This window comes from Microtus ochrogaster, linkage group LG4, assembly GCF_000317375.1.
Source record: "Microtus ochrogaster isolate Prairie Vole_2 linkage group LG4, MicOch1.0, whole genome shotgun sequence".
Lineage (NCBI taxonomy): Eukaryota > Metazoa > Chordata > Mammalia > Rodentia > Cricetidae > Microtus > Microtus ochrogaster.
Window position 1 is genome coordinate 392946 of NC_022030.1, and position 23173 is coordinate 416118.

General features: G+C 36.5%; 1 protein-coding gene across 1 annotated transcript in view; it reads left to right on the forward strand.

Moving 5' to 3' along the window:
• Positions 1 to 23173, forward strand: part of Lama2 (laminin subunit alpha 2) — a 337962-nt gene that overhangs the window by 237826 nt on the left and 76963 nt on the right. Inside the window, 1 exon segment of the mRNA XM_026786227.1 lies at positions 13060 to 13162. Within this exon segment, the coding sequence (XP_026642028.1) occupies positions 13060 to 13162 (103 nt within the window).

Genomic DNA, 23173 nt, shown 5'->3' on the forward strand with positions numbered 1-23173 from the left:
CCCACTGCTTATGTTCTGAAATAGGAAAGTCACCCTGCTTAACTCAATATGCCAGGGTACATATGGCACTGGGCAGTAATCAGACCATTTCTCTTGGCCCTGAGATGGAAGCTTGGTGTGCTACCCCAGCATCTGCAACCTTTATGTGTAGATTTAGGCAGTTCTGAGATTCTATCAGCTCTCTTCTCTAAGAAATCTATTCCAGTGGCTCCTCTCTCTTCCTTTTCTGACTATTAAAGGCAGTTTTTATTTCTTCTTTTCACAGACGGCAGTATCTCCAGATTTAAAATTAATGCTGTCAACAGATTTCTTAGTGAACAGAAACCTGAATAACCAAAAATTACCCTGAATTGTTTTCTTAATTTTATACAGTGTTCTGTGATCTTCATGTAGGTGGTGCCTTGTGTAAGTTAGGGACTGCTAAACACCAGCTTCCTCCTCCATGTCCAAACACAAACAATGTAACTAGAAATGTAGAACAGTTATGACACAGATTGTAAGAATTAATGTAACTTCTATATTGACACAAGGTATATGGAAGCTGAGCAGAGAAAATTACAAAGAAAAAAAATCCTCTTTGCCTGTAGCTTGAGGTCCCATCTGAATATCTGTATGAATCTAACTGTACTGTAGGATGTTTATTGATTGGTTGGAATTAGGTTCCAATGGTATGCTTGAAACTCCCAACTGAATTAGGAGAAGACATTAGTGGGTGAGATTTGGGGAACAGATTTTCATCTTAGACTCAACTCGTATGGTCACTAGGCAGTTTCTTTCCCAGAACACGATGTGGTCTGAGTTGTCCTTCACTGGCCATATTCTTATAGCACGTGCAGTTCTGAGAACTTGCAACTTTGTTTCTCAGTTTTCTTATTTCTTATTGAAAACTAAAACGTGTATGTAACGTGCATTTTGGGTTCATTTCTCCTAAGTGTGAGGTACTGGCTTGTGGCTTTACTTTGCCTTCCCTTGGTGGTTCATGATACTGCATATTCTTTCCAAAAAGCTTGTGCCCTTCTCTGAGACACACCCAGCTCTTTGCTTATTTTCGTTTGTTATTTTTTTTATTTGGACATTTGAGCTCCTTTACTTTTGTACTAATTCTTTATCAGATGTATGGTTTGCAAATATTCCCTCCCATTCAATAAACTCCTTTTTCTGCACCAAAGACTTTTAGTCTGAGCTTCTCTCCAGTGGTTTTGTGTTCACATCATGTTTTATGCTTTCACTGACATCTCTCTAAAAAACATCATGCGGGCTGCAGGTGCAGAATGCTTCCTTTATGCTTCCTGAGCTTCTTTTGTAACTTCATTTCTATTTAGGTTTTAATTCCCAGTTAGCTCCTTCTCTGTTACTGTAATGAAGTACCCGAGGCTGAGAAACACATAGAAATGGGTTTTATCTATTCACAGTATTGGAGAGTGAAATTCCCAAATTAGACGCCATCATAAATATAATTTCCTGAGGCTCAACAAGCTTGTGGCTTCTTGGTTGGAGCATGTGTAAGAGAATGAGATTGTATGGTAAAGACAAAAGAGCTTGGAGAAGGGTATGGCTCGTTCTTTCACATCAACCCCTTGTAAGAACTAATAGAACCCTACAGCAATACACTAACTCCTTCTGATGGCTTCCCAGAGGTTTTAAGGTTTATTGCTGTAACTCTTTGTTTCATACATGCATATCATGCACAGGGCCCTATCTCCTAATTGTCTAGTAAACTCTTAATACTAGCATATAGACCAGTAGTTCTTAACCTTAACCTAATGCTGCAACCCTTTCCTTATGTTGTGATGGCTCCCCAACCGTAACTGTAATTTTGCTACTGTGATGAATCACAATGGAAATATATGATATGCAGGATAGCTGAGAGTCGATCCGAAAGAGGTTGCAGCCCACATGTTGAGAACCACTGATATAAGCCAACTTTCCAGGCATGAATGCTTGTCAGACAAATCACATGAGATTTTTTGCAAATTCATTTTGCATTAATTTTTCTACATGACGTAACATAGGATCTATGCTAGCTTCCTATGTATGGCTATCTAGTTATCACAAGTTTTTTCTTGAAGAGATTGTATTTTCCCTGTTGTGTTTTCCCAGGCCGTTTGACAAAGCTCTACTGACCACCAGAGTATGTGTTTGCTTCTGAGAACCCTACCTTACACCTTGTCTATGTTCCAACTTTCTCTCTGGTATCTTGATACTTTGACTACTATTGCCATGGCATTTTGTACCATATATATTTTGAAGTCACATAATATTATGGCTTCAACTTTATTCTGTCTGTTCAAGACTTCTTATGTTATTCAGGAAGAACAGCCATATATCCGTGCAAAACTCTGGTAGTATTTTTTCTTTATCTGTGAAAGATGTTGTTGGAATTTTTGTAGGGAATGTATTCAAACTGCAAATCAGCTTTGGCAATATGGTTGCTTTATTCTTCCAACCCAACGAGGCAGGGCATCTTCTGCTTACTTGTATACCTCTAAATTTGTTTTATCAGTATCTTAAAGCTTTCAGTATACAGATCTTTACTTTTCATTTCTAAATATTTTCCTAAGACTCTCTTTCATTATTCTCCTTATATTTTGTTTCATCCCCTGGGGAGTAGATTGCTCAGAAGCTTTGATTTCTTCATTTGTTAATTTTGTTTTATTTCTTCTCCAGATAGGTTATTGCTAATATAGAAGTGCCCTGAATTTTTTTAAAGCTGTTTTTTTTTAATTGACTTACATTTTTTCATGTGTAGCATGATGTTTGGACGTTCATATCCATCATGGAATAACTAAAATTAGATAATAATAAAAGTGTCACTGCCTTGCCATAAAAACAGGTAAGACCCATTCCCTTCACAGTGTCTCTAGAGTACAATAGGCCATCATCAACCACAGTCCCCTGTGCATAGTTGGAGACCCCATCTCTCCTGTCTAGCCTACATTTCTCCATCTGTTCAACCACACCTCTAATTATGACCTATTTACCTCTATAAGATCAATACTAGATGCCACAAATTGGTGAGATCTTGAGACTTTTGTCTGTCTGTGCTTGACTAATATCTCTAAGGCAGTGTCCTGCATATTCATCACACCTTCACAAGGGAATTTCCTTAGTGTATGGGTGCATAGCATTCCACTGGGGGTTTTCACAGGCTGACTTAGTGCCTTCTGACTTTATAACTTAGTTTTTATGTAACTTAATGATCACTCTACAGTTATAGATGATAATTTCATACCAGCTATCAAGGAAATTATGGTATGAATAGTTAAGTGCTTTAAAAAATACTTATTTATTTGAGATATTAAACATTCTTATATTTTCTTTGCCTCATTAACATTAAATTCATTTTTGTTGTGAAACTACTAAAATTAATGAATAGCAAGCACTATTAAAAATATAGGATAAATAAATACAAATGAAATCCTTGTCTGTCCTCAAACCAGGAATAAACATCAATTTTTCATTATTTGTCTTGCTAATAAAAAATAAGGCTGAATATTCCCTATAGAATTTACTCATTTATTATATTCTGTTCCTACTTGTATTGTTCTCTCATTTATTATTTTCTTTTATGTTACTCCTATTCCTAATAATTTATTTTTTGCTTTATGCCTTTCTGAGATCCATGTTGACAAGATTCTTCTGATTCACCATTAAGCAGTGAATCAGTTGAATCCTGTAGTTCTGTGACCAAATAGTAAGGCCTTGCTAATGAGTGTTTGTTCCAAAATGTTTTCACATGTTCTGTTTAGTACATCTTATTCAAATTTTATTTCTATAACATGATGAAACAGAACACATAAAGAAGACTATGAGGTGATTTTGTGGTATTTTCTGCAGCAATAGTTTTGCAAGTGATGAAGGCCAAATATTGTATTATATAAGCCATGTTGCATACATTATTAAAACAGGCCTGGAGTTTTTCTTGGAGGTATTTTTTACTATTATTTAGTCCCTCAATAGTAGCATAATAGTCATTAAAATAATAACTGGATATTTCTATGAATTTTGATAATTTTAGAAATTAAAATTTAGACCCATGTAATTCGATGGGAATATATAAGTCCACACTTGATGTGACAGTTGAATGTATCGGTGAAACTGGTGAGCAGCATTTGTTCATCTCCATTAGTGACTTGGCATCATATCTGAGAGCTAAGCATTTCCCACAACAGCAAATACCAAAATGTCAATGAGGATCTCAGGTCCACAGTTCATATTAAGTCTGTGAGTGAAACTGGCTTCATTATACCACCAGGTATACGTGATACACACACTTCGGTCAATAACTCCATAATTATCTATTGGAAGCACAAAAGCCAGCGCTATTTCATGAGCCAGCAGTAGGTGTATTTAAAAACTAACAGCCTCAAATGTTAGCAAAGGTCCAGCCATCCTAATGCCTGCCTAGTGACACTTAGCAGTGCCACTCAGACAACCTAAAGGGATTGTGGCCAGCACAGTGGAAAAGGAAAAAAAAAAAGATTTTCATGTATCTTTATGTCTCTGTTATTTTTTGAGTTATTTGACAAAATAATTGGCAGATTCTTTTATATCTTAAGTTCTCCTTCAAGATGAATTTTAGTATTCTCTCGTCAGTCATGAGCTTGGATTCCCAAAAGCAAATCTGGAGGTGTCCCTCTGAATCTCTGTGCGCTCCGTTTCTTTCAGCCTTCCACAGGAACTCACTCAGTTCCTCTGTGTAGTGATATTTCATTTGCATTTTAATACACAAAGCTTGCCTGAAGATCAGAGAGTAAAACAGCCCCACTGGTCAGTTTACAGACCAGGCAGTGGTGGCACACCTTTAATCCCAATAGCGACACTAGTTTCCATAGAAACTGAGTGGTAATGGTGCATGCTTTAATCCTGACCCTAGAGAGGAATATAAGACAGGAGGAGAGATCTCTCAGACCGAGTCTCATTCTGAAAATTCCTGGTCGTTTTCAGACTGAGGTTGACATAAGAGCCAGTTGTGGGTGCTCTGCTTTTCTGGTTTTCAAGTTGAACCCCAATATCTGTCTCTGAGTTTTTATTAATCATGTTTCACCTCTACCTCCTATACTGCATGATGTGACACCAGGAATCTGAAATGCATTACCTTGCTTTAGCCATTGCCATCTCTTGGAGTTATTTCTTAACTGATTTTTAATACACTTGTCCCTTTTAGTTATTAGTTATTTGAAACTATCCTGGTAGTGCCAGCAAGGTGGTTCAGCAGCTAACAGTGGTTGCCATACAAGCCTGAGAACCTGAGTTCAATCCATGGATCTCATGGTCGAAGAGCATTGATCTAACAGTCCCCTGATGCCCATCTGTGAGTCATGGCATGCACTGACCTGCACTCACTCATATCAAACATACATACATACACTAATGATGCTAAATTGAAGTTGAAGAAGAAAAAAATCGTTTTAAAAAACTGTACCTAAATTGATATGCCGTGATTTCCTTATTTGCAAAATGTATATTATCTTCATAATATTAGTATAAAGACAACTCATGTATACTTTATAAAAACATGAAATAAGACAAGGAAGAGGGAGCAGTGAAAAACTGTGCGTTTTTCACTAAACTAACCACAAATGATTACTTTATAATGCTGGTGTCTATCTGTCCATACTCCTTATGGTAATACCTTTTCATAAGTGTGTCTTTTCAGGGAAACTGATTTGTAACTTTATGTAGCAACTAACTTCAAAAATATATTTTAACAATATTCCCAAAGTTATGTCTTTTAAAGTATACATAACAGTAGATTCGCTTACTTCTTCATGAAAACTCATTATAAACAGTGCATTACTCTTCATTTTCCACAGCAATCTAACATCACAATGAGTGTAATTTTGTCATTACATATTTTATGTAAACATATTGCTTCTAATTACCAACATCACATATGACTTTTACATTTTAAATAGTTTTCTAAAATCATGTAAGTTAGCATATTATCTTGGACATTTTCCCTTCTGGAAGTGGGTCATTTGTCTTCTAAAATTGGTTATTTTATAGACAGAGTAGCACTGTCAGCTACTACTTCCTTTAAAAAATAAAAATGAATATTTGCATGCATTCAAGTAGTCAACTCTTCTAACAAACTCAGAAAATTATTCTCTAATAAATTTATTTGAGGAACATCACAAAAATACAGGAAGCTATATGAACAATGTTCAAGCTTTTAAGAAATAAATCACGTAGGCAGTTTACCTACTTGGTAGATTGTATTTTACCTCTAGGGTTCCCTTCACATTCCCACCCCTCTTCCTTCTATCCTAATAACCAAACTCTTGGTGGTATGCTTCTGACCCCTAGTAGAAAAAATCATTTGTTCTTTGATAGTGATTTTTAATTTTTCTATCTCCTCCACTCCATTGCAATTCGATCAGGAAAAACTGATGACCTCCCATTTTGGATATCCAGGACTGGCCATTGTCCTTGCAAGCAAAATCATTTGTTGGACAAATCAATAAATTCATGTTTATATTCACAACGTTTTGTTTCCATGTGAGTTACTACACACTTTTAACAAAGAATAAAATTAACATCAAAATGGAGTTAAATACTTTGAACCCCTGGTTAAATCTTTATAGTTTATCATTTCAATTTTTATATCTATTTACTACTTTGTCTTAAACTCTTTCACATCAAATTAAGTAACTATGAATGCATAATTCATATAGACTCATGAAATAAATTCTATTTTAAATGGCAGTAAATTTTATGGAGTTATGAGTATACATACACACATTTATAATCGTACACTCAAAGAGAACAAAAGAACATATTTATAAATACAATCTTGGAGAGCAAGAAACAGCATTTTGCAACTTTCAGACTCACTTGTATTTCACATATGCTCTAGACACAGCTCAGAAACTCAGATGCAATGCTCATGAATATGTATGAGGTATAATTAGCTTGGAGAATGTTGCTTCATCACCTGTCTTGATTCTGTTGCTGTGCTTCAGTAACTTACTAAGCAATTCGAAAGGGTCTCTCCAAATTCCAATGAGTCGAAACAGTTCTGTTCATCCATCAGGTGTTAGTGTTTCCAATCTCCTTATCATAGGAAACCTTCTCTTTCAAACATGGGCGTTGGCAGATTGTTTATAACTGACAGTCACATGCCATCAGCTGTTTAACATTTTGAAGATTGTCTGAAAACATTAAGACCTTTCTTTATTTCTCTACGTTTTGTAAATCCGACCCTCTCAATTCTGCAGGCCTATGACAATGGCCAACTTAGGAGCCCTTCACTCCTGTAATGGCTCACTCCCGTGTCTCTCCTTAGAGTAATGACCCTACTCTCCAACTCTGAAACGGTTAATGGCTGCAGTTGCTCATTTCCCAGTACCCCTAATCTGACTTCAAAATGCTATGGAAAGGGCATGCCTAGCAGTTTTATTTCATGGTAAGTTCACACACTCCACAGGCCTATGGCACAGAAATATTTGTTCATTCATTCATGCATCCAGATCCCTTCCTGACACCGTCTTTACTATATCCCCCGAGTGCTTCTTACATCGCTTATCTTCTTATGTGTCACTGAGGAGTAGAAAACTATAGCTCTAGAGAAAACCCTAGATTTTTAAAATTCAGGAAAAATAAGATTATTGGAATAAAAAGGCATAAGGTGTTTTAAAAGGCAAAAGTGAAGGAAGAAACAAATCAAAACCCACTGGCAGAAAGGAAGTCAGCCAGGAAGAATGAAGACTTGTCACAGGACAAAGGTGCAATGTGAGATGGAGGATCGAGAGGTGATAACCATCCAGCCAGATGGATGATCACCAGTGCAGGCAATAAAAGGTGTGATGTCACTGTACCTTCTGCAGAAAGGGAAAAAAAAACTTGGAATATTAAAATGATGCTGTACGAATAATCCAGTAATTTTATTGGAATAGACAAATTTTACAAATTGAAAACTTAAATTTCACCTAAAAACAAACAAATAATTAGAATTGTTTTATATTCACAAGGGAATCAGATTTGGAGTTTAAAACCACACGAACACACATGCATGCACACACACACATGTATACACACACACACACACACCATTTTATCAGCCTCATATTACTCTTTTTTTATTGAAAAAAAAAAATTCTGCCTCCTGCCAGCCTCCCACTCCTCTCCCCCTCCCCCCACTCCTGTCCCCCTCCCTCTCCAGTCTGAAGAGCAGTCAGGGTCCCCTGCCCTGTGGAAAGTCCAAAGTCCTCCCCCCTCTTATACAAATACCAGACAACATCATCAAATAGAAACCAAAGTATAGGCTGATGTTCTTCATGAAAGCATTGTAAACGTTTTTGATGGAATTATAACATATAAAATCCAACTATTCATTAAAAATATTATACAATGGTTTTTAAGTGAGGTGAATTATAGAAACAAGATAGATCAAAATCAAACTATGTGTTTAAAAATATTAACGAAATGAAAAGCAACAGAATTCAAGGTCATTTCCTAAAAATATTCTCAGCACACTGAAACTAAAAGAACTTCTCTCCCTATTAGCTAAGAAGGTCTACTGCATAAAAGAAAATCTTTCCACGAGATTCGTTCAGAGCAAAATATTTCAAAGTTTTATTTTTAGTTCAGGAAAAAAGGAAAGGATCTCTGCTCTCATTACTGTCATTCAACACTGTACTGGAGACCACAGCCAGCCCAACAGGCAGATAAACAGGAAATAAAAGTCATCCACAATGAAGGCAATGTATAACCATGCTCATGGTGTCTGAGTATGACAGCCATTATGGTCTGTTAAAATGTTATTAGAACTGACCAATTATCAGTGCTAAAGAGTATGGCAAAAATATATAAAAATCAATCTTTTGTAGATTCTGTCAATAAGGAATTGGAAGTTGAAGTTAAAATGGACAACAGCATTAATAATGATAATAGAAATAAATTTTATAAAAGTTCAAAATGCCCAGAAACTGAATATTCTTGAATAAATAAAAACTGAATAATCAAAAGATATACAATGTTTGGGGATCAGAATATCCATTAATTGTATGATGACAATGTTAAAAAAAAACATTGGTATATACCATGAAAGAAATCCTAATAAAACCTGCCTAACTTTTATTATTTAGAAACTGACACATCTGTTCAGGAAATCACTGGGGGATAAAGGACAAAACAATGACACAATGACTTAATTGAACTTCCATGATTTCCACAAAACTGGGATGTGTAGATGGTGTGGTGTTGATCCATATTAAGAAGTAGGCCACTAAAACAGAAGTGTTCATAGTCCAATGGATTAAATCAATTCATGTCAAGTCAATAAATGCTCACATAAGAATTGTGTGTTTGTGTTAAAAAGCATCTCATACCATAATCTAAAAGTAAACCCCCAAATGCTATAGACCTATGGATAAATTATAAAATTATTAAGAACTTAAAATATAAAAGAACTCTATGATATTAGGGAAAAATTCTTAGGACTCAGAGCCCAACAGTTAACATGAGAAAAATGATAGACTTTATTAAAGTTTAGAGATATTGTCTTTAATAAGGTAATATTAATAAAATAAAAATTCAAATCCAAAAATATTAAAATCTGTTACAAAATTACATATCTGACCAATGACTCTTATCAATAACATGTTACTATTTTTCAAAACTGAATAAGAACACATAACTCAATAAAAAATTGAACAAATTTAAACATCATGCATATCTGGAGTCCCAATATTTGGGACATATTGATCAGGAGTTTAAAGCCATCTTGGCTTTATAGTGATTTCTAGGCCACCGTGGGCTACATGAGACCCTGTCTCTAAAACAAACAAGATTTAACCAGGTTCTTCACCAAAGAAAATGGCCAATAAACACATAAAAAGATGCTTAGGATGGTGCAGCAACAGGAAAATTGAAACTAAAAGCAAAATGCCTATTTATTAGGATGTCAAAGTTTTTGAGATTTTAAGGATGTGTTGGAAAGAATGTACAGAAGTAGAACATCCTATTGATAGGGATTTAAAATAGTTTCAATACTTTTTCGATCTGTAATTTCTGAGTTATTTCTTAAATAGTTCAACCATTTTCTCCACGTGATCCAGTTTTTCTACTTCAGGGTGTTTACTCCTAGGAAAAGGAAAACACGTGTTAATACAAAACATCAAACAAGAAAGAACAGAGAAACTCCATTTAGAATGTCCAGGGCAGAAAAAATACCAATAACCATCAGGTGATAAATGAATAAATGGTTCGAGGCATATCCATGTAGCAATGCCGCCCACCAGTTGCAATCAAATATTGATAAACAGCACGGGGGAATGTCCAAATGCATCCAAATAGAAGGGGCTAGAGTTTTAAAGGCTGTGCTAAATTAAACTTTATGAAAGTTCGTGTAAGTTTCAAATACAATGTTGGAAATAAGATGAATGCTTAGAAATAGAGGTAAGATGGGGAAGAAAATATTGGTGCGAGAAAGAGGAAAAAGAATGAAATAAAATTAATGTATTTGCTATTTTTATTGTGATGGTTTCAAGGTGGTATGTGGATGAAGATGTTTCTTTCCTCAGTCTGTACAGAAGGACCTGTTTTTGATCCCTAGAATCCACATTTAAATCCTTAGCTGAGCATAGTAGCTTGTGCTCCCAATGTTGAGGAAACAGATCCTGACTGACTCCTAGCAGTCGGGCCTCTTGGCCTAACCCTACTCAGGGGGTTCAAAGCCAGTGGGAGATTGTACCCAAAGACAAATAGACAAATAGTAACAGTACTTAGGGATGACATCTATGACACTAGAGGTTGTACTTCATCAGCCTCCACACATGTTCTCTCTCTCTCTCTCTCTCTCTCTCTCTCTCTCTCTCTCTCTCTCTTCTGAGTATCGAAAAATGTTCTTATTTTTCTCTGGTTTTCTTTCTTTTTCCAAGTTTTATCTAAACTGTGAATGACCCATATTATTTTCATGATTCAGAATTATCAGCCTGAGATATCTTGCTATAATAATATTCTCATCTCCCAAAACTACTCTACCCTCACACATTTTACCCCTCTCCAAATTGTCTCCCATCACTGCTTAGCTTCGGAGGTTAATTAGACAAGATCAGATATGTCCAGGGTGGTACAGTCATATATATCCTCTCCAATTGCCTTGGAATCCTTAGCTTTAAAATGTTCTCTTCTGTTTAGCTTTCTCGTCTTGTTCTCCATTGTCAAACAGATTGTCAGCTGGTCTTTCTGTTGTTTATATGTCTCCTTAGATATTTACCATACAGTTTCCCTTTGTAATATCCTATCTTTAATCTGTTTGAGTAAGAAAACTTAGAATCAGGCAAATAATGATATGTAGATTATAATGAATTTAGAATCTGGTTGGATAACCTGAGGTTGTCTTTCTTTCAGTAAGGCACATGGAATTTTAGTCAAGTACATGGAATTCAGTTTATTACTGTTACTTTAATTTTAATTTTTTAAAGATATAGCCCAGTCTGGCCTTGTTGCTCATCTACGTCAGCATTTTCTATTTTTTGTGCCACCATAACTCATTCATTTTCTCTTTTTCATGGTTATTTACTAATTTTTGAGTTAGCATGCAAAGTAATTGGCTTCAATGTGGCATTTTCACAGCTACTCTGTTCTTGTTCATTTCTATTTTCCTGCCCCATCCTTTTCCCCTTCTCTCGCTGGTTCCTTTATTCTCCTAATAATCCCACTTCCTCTTTCTTACCCTCTGTTTTCCTTACTCTCATCTCTTCTTAAGATTGTTTATCTTATGGTCTTCTCTCTAGTTCTCTCTTTCTCTCCTCTCTCTCTCTCTCTCTTTCTCTCACACAATACTAAATATATATATATATGTGTGTGTGTGTGTGTGTGTGTATACATTGTAGATATATACTTATATTGTATGTGTATATTATATAGTATATATTTTGTATGCATATATATATATATGATCCACATATGGGAGAAAGCATGTTATATTTGTCCTCTCTGACTTATTTCAGTTATCATATTGATTTCATAAACCATTAATTTTCTTACAAATTTCATAATCTCATTTTTCTTTATAGCTACATAAAATTCCTTCATACATATTTGTCACTTTCTCTTTACACCAAGTACAACTCAGTTTTTCATGTTTCTATCATATACTTTGCCATATATCTTAACATTGTATCATTGATCTGACTCATGTTCAGTCAAGTATTTAAAGAAAAACTTGCATTAACACATTAAAACTAATTTGACCACAGCATTATCACATGCTGTCATCTCTCCTAGTTTTGTGCTAAAACAACCCAACTGAAAAATTGTATTTCTAGGATGCTGCCAGTTCCTTTGAAGAGTGTCATGTCTAGGACAAACCAAATTCAGATACTTCAACTGTAAGCGGTTAAAACTCTCCAACCCCTTGAACTCTGAAATATTTTCCCATTTAAAATTACACATAAGCTCATATTTGACTCACCTCTTGGTATATATGCATTGTGCAATGGCTTCTAAGAAGCAAACACTGTTTAGATGAATATCTAGACAGGAAGCTAAGCGATCCTTTTCCAGTTATATTATTTTTATGTCACTCTGTTCGTATCTAATCCTGAGCTAATATATATTGTCTAGAGGTCCCCAGGTTCTAAAATTTTCAATTAGAAGTTCATGTTTTGCAGTGGTACTTAGAGATGTATTTAAAAAGAGATTAGTTCTTGTTTCTATTTCAACACTGAGAACGTAGGAGGAGCTTTCTGGTCATCCTGTAAAAACAGAACATGATGAGAGGTAAAGTCAATGGATGTTTTTAGTTCCTAATTTGCTTCACTCATAGTCCTGACTACTAAGAGATGCTGGGGCTGCAACATTTTCAGCTTTCATTTATGGAATGCCAAGCACCTCATCAGCCCCATTTTCTCTACCTATCTTAACAGTACAGCCAGGTTTCTGTCCCAACATTTCTCAACCCACACAGTAAACAGCTTCCAGTCATGAAATATGCATTGAAAATCCGCAACTCTAAATGCATAGTGATTAAAGTAAGCTCTGTATAGCTGCTGCCTTCTAGGCCTTACCCCTCTATGATTTAATATGTAACACCCTTTCTTCTCTCCACAGGCAACAAGTCCTCAGGGCTTATTAAAGGAAGATGCCAAAGGCTCCCTTCAGAAAAGCTTCAGGATCCTTAATGAGGCCAAGAAGTTAGAAAATGATGTGAAAGGTTAGTGTGGCCATTGTTTCTATTATGTTAAGGTTAATAGCATTATAATAGGAAATACTACACCATACTATTAAAGAATGAAACTGTGAGCCATGACTTATATATTTAATACAAGTGACCTTTCTCACTGGCCTGATGACACTTAGTCTTCAAGCTTCACCAAGCAAAATTTTATAATTTTAACCTAGCTCCTATAGTATTGCTTCTTCTATCTAAAGAGAAATTTTAGGTGTGATAAAACTTTAAACTGCCAAACTCCACTTGAGTGAGCTAAGAGGATGTGGCGTCAATGTGTTAGTGAAACCTTCAGTTTTGTCAAATGGGTTCTGAAGTCTTGAAATATTTACAAAATAATCGTGTATTTTCTTGTTAATTGAAAACATAAAAGTGCACAAAGCAATTTCTACTCTGATGTATTATTAATGTTTGTAAACATGGTTGCTGTCATTGTAAGCTATTGTAGCCATCATTTCATTCAAGTATCACCTGTTTCTCAATACTCTTTTTGCTGTTTCTCTAGTCTCATGCCTTAGTCCCATCTGGCTTGCATCCACCACCCAAATGTTGCTACACATGGACTCTCACAATACTGCTATCCCAAAGTGTCATGTGTCCATAGTGATATTCTATCTCCCTCAATTTGCTCATTCTCCTGCATTTCTACACCTGCACACCTTATAACAGAGCATCACATTTTAGTTCTGCGATCTTATGGATACTGGGTAGAAAGGGCAGGAGGATGGCAAGTTCAACAAAGGCCAGACTACATAAGTACTTGAGTTGGGGACGCGGGTACTGATAGAGAGCTCACCTACTGTACACACGATCCTAGGTTCCATCTTTAGTTCTTCACTCCCTCCTTCCCTCAAACAATCAATCAATCAATAATTAAATAACTGTGAGACTCTGAATGAAGAAATAAAAACAATCTTTGCCTAGATATCCTCTCTAAGAAACAATAAAATCTAATTCACACTTAACTGCTCATTCAATATTTCTCATAGACCTGTCAACCATTGCTGTTCTTGACTTTATATTCCTCAAGAAAGACATAAATTTTTTTAACATTGAACTTATAATGTATCACATCCTGCCTAGTTTAAATTATGAAATAATTACTGATTTTAAGTAAATAATAAATTATAAGTAAATAACCACAGATTTTTAATTAAGTTTTACTGTGTTAGAAAACATGAAGTGTGAAACCGTCTAGATTTGGCATGCCTTAAAGCAAAATATATAGGACTTCCTTAGCAACTGATATGGAATTAAAGAGCCATCTCTATTATAACTCACTTTGATACTAAAATGCTTTAGACTACGCATTACACAGGCTCCTTTTTACAAAGTTTTGCAGTTGTGATACCTCTACTGCAGCAGAAGGATGACTGTAAAGAATCATGGACTGTTTTCTTATTGCACAAGTAGAATGGACCCAATTATTTTGCAGTCACTCTTTGCTATCAAATGCATATTCTAGATGCTAGAATTTTACCCAGGGCATTAAAGTTCATGTACAAATACAGAGCCAGACTCTGTCTTTATTCAAACATTTGATGTATTATTCTTCATGAATTTTCTTTGTATTGATTTTGATGTTATAAAAGTTGGGGTGACTAGTGGTAACTACCGCTTGTGTATTGCTTATGACACCTGGATTCAGACCCTAGATCTTCATACACTTAGATTTGCACACCTATCATCTCAGCAGGGGAGACATAGAGTCAGGAAGATCAGAAGTTCAAAGTCATCCTTGGTTACATAGTAAGTTTGAGGCCAGCCTGGGCTACATGAGACCCTGCTTCCAAAATATATCTATTCTATGAAAATACTTCTGAGTACTGAGTTTGTGGGTGCTCATTCGGATTTCACTCCTAAACTGAGTGCTTTACATACTTTATGTTGTTTCTAGTCCTGTTCTTGACTCTCTTTTCCTAAATCCTAGTATTACACATAAAAGGACACAATTTCATTTGTTTCTTTTGGAAAATCTGAGGACTGGGGTGATAGAAAGGGTTAGGAGACAAAAACGTTCATTAGTTTAAATGTCTTTTTTTGTACTTCAGGTAGTACATTATTTAAAGTAATGAAAACCCCGCAACTACTCAAGCAATAATTCCCACAGAAAACCAAGCCAAGGCCATGACGGAAATGGGAATGTTTTCTTGCTACGTTATGACACTCTCTTGATTTGTGGCCAATTACACAGGTTATAAAATGGCCGTTAATCAGGGAAATGCCATATATTACGACGAGGAACTGCTGAAATAGGCCCTGCAGAGCAAAACTCTTGACAGCAGCTATTAAAATAGAGATTTAGTCATTTCTCTCTCTGTGGCGCCTGGAGTTAGATGGAATAAAAATGGTGGGCCAGCATGCCCTCCATATTTCTAATTTGTTGCTTGTTCAAGTCAGTGCAGCTCCGTTTGTTCCTGTACTCTGGTCAAAAATGACTTACTGCTGCTCCCTGCCATTTTTATGCTGTCCTTGCCTTGAGGGAATCTGAACTTGCCAGCAGCAATTTGTTTTGCTTTTTAAGTTTTGAATATACATCTGTTAAAAGTAAATTTGCCCTTGTACATGTTTGAGCTTTGACAACAATCTACAATGCACTTGCTGAATGTCTGTGGAGATAAAAATCATTTTGTTGATGGATTTGAGGTGGGGGACTAACTGATGATTGAAAGGGCCAGAAGATAAATTAATGTCACCAAGTGAACACCACTTTACAGAGGAACAAGAAGTTTTGTCAATAAAATAATCAGTTGAGGTTGTCCTAGCATATGTATAGGGCAAAGCCTAAGGCAGTTTATGGAAAACTATGTGAATTCTAAGATTTTATGTCCCTCACCTCATTGGAGTCACTCTTCAATTCTATTCACCTCCTGATTTGCCTCTAATTGTTGGCTTTGCCCAAGGTAAGTGAATTGAATTACTTATGAAAACAAATAATTGTTCTATATACTAAAAATTAATGACACAAAAATTATCCTAAGCTCAAGAACAATGAATATATTAATAATAAATCTGAGATTCCTAGTTATATATTACTGTGCAATATAAGGAGCAGGGCAAAACTATGTTCCCATCAAAGATGGGGGATTTCCCTCTGTATGCTATGAATATGTTTTATTTATAGATTCTGTTATTATTTTATATTTTAAAAGATTTTATTTTCTTGTTGATAAATGGAAATTCTTTGGTACTGTTAAATATGACATAGGAATTTGATTTTTATTAAATAATTTATAAATTATTAAAGTTATCACCTTTTTGAATTCACATACTATCATTTGCCTGCATCAGCTTTTTGTAGTGTGGAGCTGTGGGCTGCGTTCCCACCACCCAGCTCCCAGCCGCCTGACTAGCTTATGCCCTGAAATAACAACACACAAATTGTATTCTTTCAAACACTGCCTGGCCCGTTAGTTCTATCCTCTTCTCGGCTAATTCTCAAATCTTGATTAACCCATTTCTATTAATGTGTGTAGCACCACAAGGTGGAGGCTTACCAGGAAGGATTCTAGCCTACATCTGTCTCCGGTTGGAGAATCATGGCAACTGCCTGAGGCGTCTGCCTAATTGCCTTCCACCCAGCATCCTGTTCTGATTACTCTGCCTACCTCATTTTCTGTCCTATCAAAGGGCCAAGGCAGTTTCTTTATTAACCAATGAAAGTAACACATAGACATAGCTGACCCTCCTCCATCAGCTTTTCTGCAGGTGCATGTGTGAAAACAAGCAAAACCTACTCCATTGACAGTGATTTGGCAATAAGTAGATGAAATTGAGTCTCTGTGCCCTGTCAACCATGCTCTCTCATCTTTTCCCATTAAAATTGCTGATCCTTTGTACTGAATTTGCTCGCTGCTTTGGATATGGACAATGAAAAGCAAGAGAATAGGACCGAAATGGAGTCATGTTAAAAGGAAAACAGCAAGATAGCAGCAGTATGTAGGCACTAGCCATGGGAACAATCTTCCCTAAGAGTGTGACTTAGAAGACAAGTCTCTGCCTCATTTTGTCAGCAAATCATCATGAAGTTCATGAATAACATCTTAGCCAGAGACAAGGGCCTGCACAAGCCAAATAGGTGTCCTCCCTGGAAATGACCTGGGCTTGGTCCCATGTTCAGAAACAGAATATAGGATTCCAGGAGGTGAGAGGAAATTTACTAATCAGTTTAGACATCATGTAGATAAACAAAAAACTTTAACTTCCTGATAACTCAAAGAATGATGAGGCTTGTATGAAATCTGAGAAACTGAGATTGATAGATAATAGACACACAAAGGATGATAGAGACAGACAGACAGACAGACAGACAGATAGATAGATGCATAAAGGATGATAGATATAGACAGATAGATAATAGACACATAAAGGATGATAGAGATAGATAGATGATAGATAGATAGATAGATAGATAGATGATTGATAGAAGATAGATAGATAGATAGATAGATAGATAGATAGATAGATAGATAGATAGATAGATAGAGGATAAATAGATTGATAGTTAATAGACTTGTAAAGAGATGACAGATAGAGATAAATAGATACGTAGGTAGAAAGAAGATAGATATATAGGTTCTCAGTAACAGAAAATCCCCTTAATTCCAGAAAATCCACATTGACGGTGCCCTCATCACCAGACTAGATCTATTTCACAAAGAAGGATTGTTATCATTCAATAACTTTATTTCAGTACTGGCAGTATAAACAGCAGAAGTGTTAAAGAAAATATGAGCCGTGATTGGCAGAGAAGAAAATTCAATTACTTGGAAAGAGTATTTGAGAGACCAAAACTGAAACTAGTAATGTATTAGTAGCATAAATGAGCATAGTGATGTCTTAGAGATGTGCTTTGCTGGGCTGGTTTATGCTTTGTTTTCTGTAACATTATTTGGCTTGGACCATAAAGTGGAGCACCTTAAATGAGATGATGTGATTATACCAGCATAATCTGTACTATAGTCATGACTGCTGTGGATTATGGCTGTGGCTTAATTGGGCGGCCTATAAGAGCCTTTATGTGCGTTGGAGTGGATCATTAATGTGTCCAGTACTCATTCATGTCCAGAACACTGCAAGCTCAGAATTCTCTGTCTTATTTCCCTTTGCATTCTTTCCAGAAGAAGGTCAATGGAGGACAGGGTGATGATTCTTCAGCTGTTTGCTGTTGGCACAGGTCCTAAAGCAGCTCTATGCACAGCCATGAGAGGGGCAGGCACAGTTCGGTTAAAACAACTGGCTCTTTGCTGAGGAGAATAATTTCCCTTGACCTGATCACTCTGAGTACAGGGAATGAAAAAATAAGTCTTTGTGTTGGGTAGTACTACCAAAATGACCATCTTCTCAGCACTTAAATATACATTAAAAAAAATCAAAAACAACAATATACACAGAGAGAAAATTTAACTAGTACAGCCAGATACAAAATAAGAAGTTTTAGCTTCCTATCTTTGAAGCTGCCATTTGCTACTCCATCAATTCTTAGTTCCTATCCTATGTGTAGCCAAGATTTTCTAGTATATTCTTTCCTACCTAGTTCTCAACCCCTGTCCTACCAAATTGTTGCATATACATCATCATCTGCCTTTTACAGTGGGGCAGGTCACATCCTGCTTCTTTGGCATCTGGACAGACCTGGGAGAGAGCTTCCTTCTTCCCAGAATTCTCCTGTTCTCATTGCCCCGCCTCTACTTCCTGTCTGGTTGCCCTGCCTATACTTCCTGCCTGGCTATTGGCCAATCAGTGTTTATTTAAAACATAATTGATAGAATACAGAATTGTCCCCCACTAGAGGGCTAGAGTCCATCATCATCAAAATGAGCAATCATTTGCAGGGGGCAGGCAAATACAGTGCTGTAGCAGAAGCTGAGAGCTCACACCATGAGACACAGCCATAAGCAGAGAGAGGAAGACACTAGGAATGGTGTGGGTGTTTGAAACCTCAGTGCTCACCCCTAATGACACACATCCTCCAAAAACATTACCCCTTCTAATTTTTCTCAAACAGTTCCACCAGAAAAGGTACAAGCCTCCCAATATATGAGCCTGTGAGGGCCATTTTTACCCAAACCACCAGAGTGTATCTTACTTATTCACGTGACAGCTTTAAGGATCATTATACACCCACACATACTCATACAATTCCCTTTTAAAGGCTGCATCATCCACACTATTGTATGAGCATGGTGTAATGATGTGAGAAAAAATACTCTTAACTGAATTATTTAACATTTTCTTCTTGTTTTCTATGACAAAGGTCTGTTTATCCCAGATGATATACTTTAACACACTTCCGTTTTTGTTCTGTGTATCTTATACTGACTCATCTACAATTCTCCAGCCTCAGTCTCTGCAGTGCTGAGGTTCCAGGTTTGTGCCAAACACATAATAATGTGGTAAGTTTTGCAATAGAACTGCTGCTCCTAGGGCTGAAAATGAAGCTCAGTGGTAGAGTATTTCCTCAGCTTGTATGAGATCCTAATCCAATGCCAAGTGCTGAAAAGAGAATTGCCAAATCAAATCCATTTCCATTTTAAAATTCTGATAAATTTATTCAAATGCTCTTAGAAAAACAGCATTGTTAATCATTTTTCACTTCCAACACTCTTGTGAACACTTGATGGTATCAGACTTTCTTTCCATTTTTCTTAGTTTTGGAAAAATTTCATACAATGAATTTGATCATGTTCATCCCCTCTCCAAACTTCTTTCAATCTATACCCCATTTCTTCACTTACCCAAATTTATGACCTCATAATTTTAAAACCCATCAAATCCAGTTTGTGCTGGTCATATGCTCTTGGGTATGGGGCCATTTGCTGGAGCATGGTTGCCCTATCAAGAGCCACACCCATAAAGAAAATTGTTTTTCCATCTCCCTAAGTTGTCAATAGCTCCTTAGCATGAGACTTTGTGCTCGCCTCTCCTTTCCATGCTAGCATTTCATCCAGCTTGAGCTTGGGCAGGTCTGGTCCATGCTATCACAACCACTGTGATCTCATGTGTGCAACTTCTGTGTTGTGTGTAGGAAACTATTTCCTTGTAATCACCCCTCCACCACCGTTAGCTCTTATCTGTTTTACCCTTCTTCATTAGTGACTCTTGAGCCTTGGGAGGAGGGGTTTCATGTAAATGTCCCTGTATTCTTCAGTCTCTTATTCTTTGTACAGCATGTTAAGGGTCTCTTTTATACCATCTATTGCAAAAAGAAACTAGAGTGGTTTTTGATGAGAGCTAAGAGTTACCATAATCTGTTGGTATAACAATTTAGTCATTAGTAGCCAGGTTAAAACTATATCCACTTAGTAAAATAAAAATAGTAAGTTTGCTCCTAAGGCCTATGATCCGTCGAGCCAAAGCTTCTTGGTTTCAGTAACATTAACAGGTATGAGCTTCATCTTGTAGCATGAAGTAGGCCTTACATCTAAGCAAATAGTAGTTACTACCTTGACATTTGTGCCACTATTGCACTGGTAGGTTGTCTTGCCAAGCCAGGTGTTAACTGTCGTTCATGGTGCTCACAGATGATCAAGATTGATGATTACTTTGAAACTTTAGTTATGTGCCTTTTATTTGAAATACCCATAGAGGTCAGAAAGTTAGTAAGGAGTCATGGCCTGGCTTTCAAGGGGGGAAAGATAGAATGTAGTGAGATAAACAGGTAAACAGGACTAGTCAAACAAGAAAGGTTATGTGGGGTGGGGAAGGTTACTCAGAGGAGGAAACACATGGAGAAATAACTAACGCTAAAGTCCTTTTGAAAAAGTTATATGGAAACCTGCTATTATAGAGGCTTCATAGCACAAATACATACCTAAACACATATGTACATACACGTATACAAGTTATTAGATGACTCCATTTACTTTTTTATATATGTTTATGAAATACGTATTTGAGATATATATTAAATTGAATGGCATTAGGTAAAATGGAATAACAATGCCCCTACTAGATCCAGAGGCTAACAAATTAAAATCCTAGTTTCAAGAGTGTAGTCCTCTTTCAGAGTTGTTGGCAAGGGAAGTTCCATAGGCTCCCAAACATGACAACCTATTGCTAAGAGTCTTGATCACCTCCAGGACTTTATGTTATGAGCCTACTGCTGATGATATCATAACCTTCATTCATATAACCTGTAGAAATAAAGTGGATCCTGACCTTGAACCTTCATCTCTGTTGTCTAATATCCATAGTGCTGGAAGTGCTTTGTTCCACAGCATGTTATTAGGGTGATAGATGAAAACTATATTTGGTTCTTTTGCTCGAGGTTCTTTTATCATGATAATGTTGAGTATTTTGATTTTACAAGTGGTTCTTTCTTTTGAATCGATTGCAACCTACCTTTCCTGCATTCTTTCCATTATCTTCAATTACATGGAGGACTGAACCTATTAGTCTATCATTTTGTACATAGACTCTTCCCATGCATCTCCTCTCACTTCTGTAACTGTAACAGGAAAGGAAAAGGGAAATGGAGAGACATAGACGGAAAGGCATGAGGAAAGGCTGGTGTGTGAGCGGAGGCGAGAAGGCCATGACTACCTGCTGCACTCATTCTGTCAGCCCCTGCTCCTGAAATCATGAAGCAAGGGAGAAGGGAAGTGGTTGTCTAGAACTGACAGGCATTGCATATGGTATAGATCACAAACACAGAGACAGTTACCTATCATTATTACAAAATGCTGGCCAGTCCTTTCAAGAAGACTATAAAATCCCCTCTTATCTGTCCTTTTTCATTGTACCTCCTTTTTGGAGAGTCTGCCTTTTATCTCAGTTAAGCTATCTTGAACAATTAAGTGTGCATCTCCAAAGGAAATGAACATTATGATATAATAAACTATCAAAAATATATTCAAAGGGGATGAACAGAAGGCTCAGTGGATAAAGGATGAACATAAAGAACTCAGTTTGGGTCCCCAGTACCCACGTAAAGCCCTGGGGGTGTAGCAACACTACTGTACCCTAGTACTGGTATGGGATAATAGAAATAAGTTTTCCCAGGCTTACTGGACAGCTAGTATAACCAAAATGACAAGGTCTAGATTCATTGAGACATACAATATTGACACCTGGCTTCTGCAGAGGTTTGCACATGCGCATGTAGATACACATACACATGTGCGCACACACACACACATACACACACACACACACACACATAATTTTCTTTGCAAATGTGGCAAATGTTATTGAGTGAAGCCAACTATATAGTTTGCTTTTTCACTTTAATTGATCATTTATAAATGACAAAAGGAAAGAGGGCTGGTAACTCCTTCAGTCTTCAGATGCTGCGTTAGTGACTCTCTGTTGCTGTGATGTTCCCATCCACACACAGGAAATAGAATGAATTGGAAGTCAGACAAGGCTAAAAACTCCCAAAGCCTTACTCAAGTGTCAAACTTCTTCCAGCAAGGCCTGGCTGCTCCTCAAATGGTTCCATTAACTTCACTAACAGTACCAGCAAGGGACCAAGTGTGCAAATAAATACCTGACCCTATTGGACTGGGGAGGGCGGGTGCAATCCTCACTCAAACCACCACATATGCTTACTTTTATGGGTCATCAGCAGGATCCTAAGCCCACATTTTTTTATATCCATGAATTAATCTCCCCCCTAAGTGATTTCAAAGTTTTTGACATTGCTAAAATCTAAACCTCATAGTTCTTATTACAATAAATGCTAACCTAAAGTCAAAAAGGTGCTAATATAAATAACAAGATACAGAAGCCAATATGTACACATTTAATATTAAATCATCACTTGAAAACACTGTTTTTGAATATAAAATAACATAAGTTAATGTAGCAAGACAAAAAAGCTTTACTGAAGTCTTTTTGAGGGAAATTGTAAAAATATTGCTTTCTCTATGGAAAATAACAGGTTTATCTGGGTTGTTTTGCTTTCCTTTGCTCTATTTTTTTTCTGTTCAAAATAATACTCAGTGATGTCTACTGAAATAGGATTTCTTATCTATGAATATATATATATATATA